The sequence below is a fragment of the Hetaerina americana genome, unplaced genomic scaffold (genome assembly GCF_022747635.1).
Source record: "Hetaerina americana unplaced genomic scaffold, ioHetAmer1.1.p SCAF_2, whole genome shotgun sequence".
NCBI lineage: Eukaryota > Metazoa > Arthropoda > Insecta > Odonata > Calopterygidae > Hetaerina > Hetaerina americana.
Window position 1 is genome coordinate 97,186,181 of NW_027286763.1, and position 9,471 is coordinate 97,195,651.

Genomic DNA, 9,471 nt, shown 5'->3' on the forward strand with positions numbered 1-9,471 from the left:
TCCGCAAATTGCTTTATATTTTTTTCTGGATTACCCTGAATTTTGTATTTCATTTTAACTTTTTTTTAAAAGATAAACTTACTTTAAAACATGGCAAAGGTTAAGAACCAGAATTTATCAATTGAACACCTAAAAAATACTGCTGTGATATATGGAACTAATAGAGAAAAAAGATATTTCAGAAAAGTGAAGAATCACACCACTAACTAATAAATTTAACCTATACTTGAGAATACATGATAAATGTATATCACAAAAATTTATGCAATATAAAATGGGAATATTGGAAACACATAGTATATGTGTATGAAACTGCATTTACCAATTTGTGATGTTAAAGGTAAAAAAATTTACATTCATCGAAGATACCTCCAAAATAATTGCAAGTTATATTCTCTTGCAAATTGAAAACATTTTTAAAATGCATCATACATTAAGTATTAACAACATTAGGAAATAACCAATTCAACAGTGACTTGCTTTAAAGCACCAATATAAAGTTTTGTAAAAACATCAATATTCAAACAGGCCATTTTATGCATTTCTGCATAAAAGGCACCAACAACAGTGCATGAAATGTACACAGAGAGCAAATAACAAATGTATTAATATCAGTCTTGCATGTGTGACATGTCATGGGAGATAGAAAATGTACAGCAGGTGTGCATTACACTAATACAAAATATACAAAGCAAATATGGCTTCTCATCAATAATCCATAACGAGATTTATGTAATTAATTATTCCATGTATTTGCTTGAAAACCCATCCACCAGAAGAGTTTACAATTCCTCTAAATAATTTACACAATATATTCACACACATCAGTCTTAAATTTTGCCAACCCATTTGACATCCAAAAAATTTCAAAAATCACACAACTCCTTGATTATAATCTCCTAGCACTTAGTAGAGAAGCGGTATAAAACATTGTGAGTGTAAGTCGCACCAGGAGTCAGGACACTGTTTGGAAAATTGGGCTGAAAAACAAATACAGAAAATTTGATGTGCCCAGCACATTACTTTTTCCATACTTGAAGTATCACCATTTAAAAATTATTTCTAAAAATTAAGAATAAAGCATCAATGATATGAAAATGTTTATTACCCTAATGAGGATAAGTGCACTGAATAAGGAACACAGTTGTCATATTGCTCGACATTTAAAGTTTGGGCCTGAAGAATGATCATTCAGTTAATTGCAATACAACCTGTATAAAGTGACTTATAACAGTTCCAACGAAAAAAAGGTCATTGGGAGAGATGGCCATTCGACAGAGAGGGACAGTGCTAGCTTGAAAGCCCATCTATCCATTAACACTTTCAAGAATTATAATAGCATTTGAAAATAAGAAAATTACCCAACTGTGACTGACATAAATTATGATTGTTTCATTATAAATAAATATAAATTAGCAGCAAAAATAATCATGTAGACAGAAATTGCATCAATGTGAGCAAATGCGGGATATAAAGCAAATGTGGTATTCCATACTCCACAAATAGTACCACTCATTCATACCTAAAGAACGTTTTTGGGAATTTCAAAAGTAATAATAGAGAAGGGACCATTAAGCTCTTAAACACCTTTGGTAACGATAATATTACCTTGTGGATATAGTCATTACTCTCATTAAGTTTTTCTTTCATTAACTTTGAAGGCTAAGCTCTACTGGGTGCTGGCATTTTTAGAAGACTACTGTCAAAGAAAATATGCACTGAAAATACTAGTGAAGACTAACATGGAGCGTACTTTTGTAAAGCTTGGAAATAGTCATTGAGGCAAGACAATTGGTGTTGAGTAAGAGGTTTTTCTGATTAAGGTGGGGAGAATAATAGGTATAAATAGCAACAATAACAAACAAAGAAGTTCTATGCATGAAATACTAGAGGAATAGAGTAGGTGCAGAGAAATTTCAGAGAAGGAAAGAGATGTGGATGCAAGAAATACTGAGAGGAAATGGGATGCTGACATCATAACAGAGGGGAGAATGTTTCAAAAGCAAGAAGAGGAAATAAAGAAGAGGCTTTTGGATGGAATTTAAAGTATGTAAAAAAGTATGCAGAGCTAAAATATCAGCTATTATATATGTAGTACAGTGTTTAAGGACATTTTGTGAATGTTAGTCATGACTTAGAAGTACAGCAGTGCTGTAGGGCTTAGCCCCCATTGAAAACCTACCCTAAACTAGTCGATAACTACTGCTGATAATGCCAGAGTATAAAATATTCACCACAGACGTTTCTTTTGCAAGTGAATGATTGCTATTCGGAAAAAATGTTTAAAATCATTTTTGAACACAAAGTAGACAAATTCCAAACACCAAAAGTTGAATAACAGTAATTTGTTAGTATATGGCCTTCGAATAGGAATATTAAACAAATAAACCTATGGAATTAAAATTCAGACCTACAAAATAATGGCCATTAAAATTGGTGACCATTTAATAGGAACGATTACAAAAAGAGGTTTCATTTGGAATTTTTATATAATAATATTATCTCTTTCCTACAGGAGTTACCATCATTGTATTAACAAAGATTTCCTTTCATGATGACGTCTAGGAAAACAACGGAATATCCATTTCCCTTCTATTGGAAGCTTTTTCTTTCAGTGTCAAACTTGGGACTACTATTCACAATTGTTCAATAGATTACCACTTAAGCCACAGATATTATGCCTATTTTGAAAGTTTACGGATTTCATTGAAAATATAAAAAAACTCTTAGTTGATAACAAACCAAAAGTTTTTGAAAAGATTAAGACAAAGATATTTATAATAAGACGTGGGCAAGCACCAGATTGGCAATTTTTAAACTTAATGCCACCCAAATTTATAAATTTTAACCAAAAAATGTTGAAAATAGCATGAATGAAGACCCTTGGTGAAAAGTTCATCATTTTTGACATCTCAACCAACAAAGTCTATTTATTTTGGTCAAAATGTTAGGCATTATAAAGGGTGCGTTCCAAAAGTAATGTAATTATTTTTTCAAAAGTAATTTATTGGACAGATTTGCACAGACACTTAAAATTCTGTCCTTGGGCCTCCGCACTTTTTTTCCAGTGACTCTGCCTTGGTCGGTACGCACCCTGGAAGGCATCTTCAGGGAAGGTCTTCGTCACGGCTGATTCGATATCTTCTACAGACAAAAAACAGGTTCCTTTCAGGGCTGCCTTAATCCAAGGGAATAAAAAGAAGTCTGCAGGGGCATCAGCACTATAAGGGGGGTGGGGCATCATTGGCACCTGGTGTTTGGCCAGGAACTCGCACACTCGTAGCGCGCTGTGGCAAGGCGCATTGTCATGATGGAGTTGCCAGGTGGCGGAGATGTCTTTTCTCGTCCTGATGACCCTTTTTCAGAGTCTTTCCAGCATATCGACATAGTAGGCAGCGTTAACTGTTTGTCCTTGAGGAACAAACTCCGTAAAGTCAAAAAAGACAATGAGCATTGTTTTCACTATTGATTTGCTCATTCTTGCCTTTTTGGGCTTGGGGGAATGATCAGTGTGCCACTCAGAGCTTTGGCGTTTTGTTTCTGGGTCGTACTCAAAAACCCAGGTTTCATCACCAATGATGACTTTGTTCAAATAATCAGGTTCTCTTTCAATACTTTGCAAAGGTTCAGTAGAAATTTCCACCAGGTTGGTCTTTCGGTTGTCTTGGGCATGGGCTTGGCACATACTTTCCTCATTGCTAAATCTTCAGTAACAATCCAAAACACAACAGTAGGCGACAAGTTCAGTACATTGGCAACCATCTTGATACTCAATCAACGGTCAGAGTCCAACAATTGTCAAACACAAGCCACACTGTTGTCAATTTTGCAGGTTGACGGCCACAGAGACAGTTGTTCATCTTGAACCTCTTCCCAGCCCTCTTAAAAGGCCTTTAACCACCTCAAAACTTGTGAGTAGGACATATCAGAGCTCCCATAAGTGTCAAAAATCATTTTGTTAGTCTCCTCATGATTTTTTTCAATTAAGCACAAAAATTAATCGCATAACGTTGCTCGATCATCGATTCCATTTTTTTCGAGATGCAGTCCGCACGCAGAGGTTTACAATAACTGACATCCTGCCACTTCCACTGCTTGGAGAGCACTGAGACTGGGCAAATCTTAGCATCCCCCCCACCTACTCCAAGTGCTATGATCCCGCTCCAACCAATAGGAGTGGCATGGGAAATTTAATTGCATTACTTTCGGAACACACACTGTATTTTGCATCGATTGGATTTGCAATAGTTTTCAACTTATTTTACCAATGAAATCTCATCTACATGTCTGCTCAGACAGAGATATAAACAGACACACAAGAATTGTCATCACTTGGATAAATGGCCAAAATATAGTCCGAGGTCTTCAAAGCTACTATTTCCATTGAAGCTTCAGTCTACTTTTTCATGAATTCGACACTCTTTATCTTTTTCAGCAGAGGGAGATAGTTATTACAAAGTTGAATACTTTTTAGTTCAAGAGAGTACCAACAAACATTTACTCATTTCCCAGGAATATAAAACAAAAGAATGATATCTAAAGACATTGAACATGTACGGTAAAATAAATCAAAGTACAATAAAAGAAATTGATTATAAATACAAATGAAAAGGACAAAAAAAGCACCAATTCCGAGCTGAAGGAATATGGATAATGCAAATTATAGAGTAATAAAAATTCACTCAATAATCCCCTCCAGAGTATAAAAACCTGTTAAGGAAAAAATTAGGTAAATACAAAAAATCAAGGAAATTGATACTTACATTTTTAGCTATTGAGAGTGATGATATCTTTTTATGACTGCCACCCAACATCATGCAAGTTAGAAATTAACTAAAACCCAGAGAAAATAATAATCTACATTCGCAAATATGTTATGCGATAGTACCTGGTTAACTGCATTTGGATAATTTTGAGTCTCTAAACAAAATGCTCCATGCCTCATGTACTTTGCTCCTCCTTTTCCAATTAGAGGTGGCTGGGCAGTAGTACCCTCAGGCAAGCCATTACCAGTATAGAACTGCACTCCTGGGGCATCCGAAAAAATTTCTAATACTCTCCCATTATGAGGATGCTCCACCCTTAAAAATGAAATGCATACATATCACACCTCAGTAGTTTTAGATCTACTAAATATACAATTATTATGCAAATAATTAGTTATTAATAATACCCTATTGGAGAATTGAAACAATAGGGTCAAACATTTTGATAGTTAAATTCTACACAGTAAATCTTAACACATGCATTGTAAAATGAATAGCACTTCACTGGATTCAATCATACTTACAAACATAAGTTAATAAGATATATTTCAGCTTAATGCCCTATGGTGTTTATTTAATATTATCACATTGTGTGAATACAGATAAGGATATCACAAGGGCCTTTCAATCAATTTTTCAAATTTGTTGCAAATATATCCCTTAATAGCTTATATAGCTCATTAACTGACAGAATATTTAAATGAAGCTAACTGCATCACATCATTGAAGAAAAATCACAAATGTTATATTTTTCTTAAATCAAAATTTAAGATGTTAAGACAGAAACAGACAGTATTAAAGTATTGTACAAAATTGGCAGTAAAGAATTATACAAAATTGGCTCATTATTTCCATAAGGTAATTAAATTTTATGTACCATATTTCCTGTCCCATAAGATGCACTGTGATTTTTCAGGTTAGAGTTTACAAAAAATTTGATCTGACAGAAAATGATCGAAGTATTTTCATGTTCACATTTAATATGAAGAAAATGGAATTGTTGCACTAAAAAGTTTGTGACTATATCAATGATAATTTATCAAAGAATTCCAAATTTCTTGTCACTTCTGCTAAATCATTCGTGTAGTTACTTCCATTGGGGTCGTCACTTTCCTCATACCTTTTGTCATCTTCCATTCCATTTAATGAAATGCTAATTCCACATTCTTATAATATATTATGATAGTCTCACTTTAAAACATCTTCAAGGACTACAAGTATTTCAGTCAATTACAAACACTGGGTATCAATGGATTTTTTTTTCTTCCCGTTGGTGTGATGCCATGAATTGGTGCCTTATAACCTTATTTTCATATTCAACAGACATTTTTTTTGTCAATATAAATTTTGTAAGCTTGCATAAACCATTTCTCCTCGTGAATTTTACAACATGATGCCACCCCAGAAAAAAACTGCGATGCACATGCCAATTGCTCATTTTCTTGCTTCAATTAACAGATTTACATCTATTTTTTCTTTCCGCAAATTAATTCTGTTGACACAATAATATTTTTATTCTGTGATTTATTATCCAGATCTGAACATGTTCCTCAAGCTTTGGTCATTTAAGAGTACATGTTATTCTTGTATCATCTCCTTCGTCAGAAGTAGGTCAAAATGCCCTTCAGCTGCCTTGTTTCTGTGTTAGGAAGCATGATACATGGCTTGAAGTTTAAATGCAATACTGTCTGACAATCTTCTTCCTTAAGATTCCATGAGGTTATTATCATTTTAACTTTTATGGGATGCTTGGTTTATTTTATTATGTTGATACATCAAAACTTTTATTATAAGCAACCATTTTCTTTGCCTTTATGATACTCTCCTATGACTAAAGGTTGAATGCCTGTATACACTCGAGTTTATCAGGAGAGATACCAGTATGTATTCCCAGAGAATAACATCCCTGTTAGCCCAATGAGTGTTTTGCAGTGGTAACACAAGTGAGATGTAACTAAACAAGCTAAATTGTATACATTGGCGATTTATTTGGGAATATTTTCAGGAAATACTTTCAAGGAAATGTTAAAAATCTATTGCTTTCTATTGGTATCCAAATTTGTAACAAAGGCAACCCTTTTCTATGCCTGATGCAAGATGAAAACTTAACACAAAATATTTCTATTCTCTCATGCTGTTTTCTTGCAGCTTTTTCTTTACGGACATTTTTAAACTATAAACAAATAATTATTGAACTTCAACAAATAATACGTCTCAACACAAGTTTTGGAGAATGTGTTAGTACTAGAGACACTAATATACTGCCTGAATGAGGGCTAAACACAAACTGAAGCAGCATGCACACAATCATTCCAAGAATCTCCCTATCCTCTTCACTTGTGATGAGAAAGATACTTGTTGAGCGAGGCATTAAAAAAAATATTTTTGCTCATTATGCAAATTACTAGCCACGCAAGTGGATCGTTAAGTGAGCTTCCACTCTATACCTGTGCACCCTCAGCACAAAAGATGCAAGCTGAATTTAGAGCATAACTGGAGTAAAGAAGGTGCATCTTATGGGAAACGAGGTAAATTCCAGATTACGGTGCAATAAATTACAGGTTTTGATTGCACTACTTTATACGGAGATATCTCAGGCCAAAATATAAATTGATAAATCTTGGGCCTGTAGATTTAAGGTTTCATTCTATGACAAAGCCAAAAAGGTGTTTTTTCCAATTCCTTTCAAATATGACACCAGTTCTGAGATATCAATTAAAAGAATATAATGCATGTAATTTCTCGCATAATTCTCCTACAAAATGATAAAGTTTAAATTAATTAATAGGGTAAAAGAATATTATTCAAATCTCACCGAGAAACAAATGCCTTGTCGTCACAACCATTTTGTTGATTTACACAAAAGTTCATGTCATAGCCCCCTTCATTTCTCAGGCATTGTATCATTTGACCTAAATTACGTCCAGGGCACTGAACCAAGTCATATGGGGTGTTTTTCACTGGAACAATTGCTCCTGAAACCAACAAATTTATGTATGACCACAATTAACAAGGACATTTCATGTCTGCTAATCAGTCAATGAAGATATAAAAAATGCAGTCAATAACCAAAGATTGGTTTGATAAATGAAAACAGACTGGGCTCACTAATAGTGTAAGGAAATCACATTCTCAGGGAATGTACCAGCTGCTTTCCTGGTGCTGCCAAGAAAGCTTTAAAGAGTCCAGAAAAAATGAGTTTAGGTTCATCTGATGGCATGTGGAGTATTCACACATTTGCAAACAGGACACCCTGACAATTGGCTGAAAGATCAATCTGCTAGGTGATCATGCTAGCCCATGTAATGGTTCGTTTTTATATTAAACAAATATAAAATTGTCAATTGGACCAACTGTTTCAACTAACCCAGCAATTACTTTGGTATTTACAGTTCATATTCTACGCAAATGAACAAATAACAATGAAAAGAGAAACATCAGGTATGTATTTCAAAGTTTTCGTTAACATTAATAAATCACTCAAAATGGGAGGAAGAACGAGCCACGTTGAACTGGCATGAACATAGCAAGAAACATAATGACTATAGATATATAGGTAACTTTTATTTTCTGACACTTTTCACCAACTGCACCCACTCTGTTTTAGATTGGACTAGAAGGTAATTTAAGCATCCTAGGTAGGGTGGAAGAGTTTTGCTATGTTATAACATGCTGGTTATGTTGCACACATGGGATGCCACAAAAAGTTCCCAGAAAATTAGAAATAGAAACTTTTCCACTCGTCTGCTCACTAAGGTTGCAACAGAATGTCAGCCACATATTTTGTGAATATATTGCCCTCTACATATTCCGTGTGTGTGTGTGTGTGTGTGTGTGTGTGTGTATATATATCCCTCCCCAGACTACAACCTTGACGTGGTGGAATGGGAGGGCAACTGAGGCGGGCAACAAATAAAGCAAAAGAAGCATGGTGGCAGACGCAGTGCGAGGATATGGAAAGTTTGCAGAGGAAGAGTAAAATTGGTGCGCTGTACAGCAAAGTTAAATTTTTATCGGGAAGCAAGAAGGAAGGATCTATGCTAACAGTTAGAGACAAGGCAGGTAAGATAATAGTTGGCACAGGAAAGATCCAAAAGAGATGGAAGGAATATATAGAAGAACTGTATAGTGATGACCTTAGACCAACAAAGTTAGACATAGAAAAGGAATATGACGTAGAGGAAAATAGCTTAGGTCCAGATATACTCGACGATGAAATAGAAAGGGCATTAAGAGATATGAAATCATGTAAGGCCGTGAGGGTAGACAACATTCCTGCAGAAAAACTAAAAGGTTTACGAATATGTGGGAAGAAGAGTCGTTATAGACTGATTTGTAGTATCTATGAGGAAGGAATCTGGCCAGAAGACTTTGTGAGATCAGTATTAGTTCCTATTCCAAAAAAGGTAAATGCTACATCATGTGTGAATCACAGGACAATAAGTTTGATATCCCACACAGCTTAAGTTGTTCTCAGGATCATCAACAAAAGGGTAGAGACTATGGCAAATGATTACTTAGGGGATGATCAGTTTGGGTTTAAGAAGGGGAGAGGTACGCATGATGCCATCACAGTAATGAGATTATTAATCGAGAGGAATATAGAATACAATCAGGAAGTATTTACCTGTTTCGTAGATTTCGAAAAAGCGTTTGATAGAGTAAATTGGGAAAAACTAATGAGTATATTGCAGAAAATAGGAAT

At 34.7% G+C, this 9,471-nt stretch overlaps 1 protein-coding gene across 1 annotated transcript in view; it reads right to left on the minus strand.

Annotated features, from left to right (window-relative positions):
- Positions 1 to 205: 205 nt before the first annotated feature.
- LOC139687753 (galactose mutarotase-like) overlaps positions 206 to 9,471 on the minus strand; it is a 20,087-nt gene continuing 10,821 nt past the window's right edge. Inside the window, exons 5-7 of the mRNA XM_071585028.1 lie at positions 7,582 to 7,741; positions 4,889 to 5,081; positions 206 to 980 (exon numbers count right to left, since the gene is read on the minus strand). Coding sequence (XP_071441129.1) covers positions 900 to 980; positions 4,889 to 5,081; positions 7,582 to 7,741 — 434 coding nt within the window. The 3' untranslated portion in view covers positions 206 to 899. The remainder of the gene's footprint in view (positions 981 to 4,888; positions 5,082 to 7,581; positions 7,742 to 9,471) is intronic.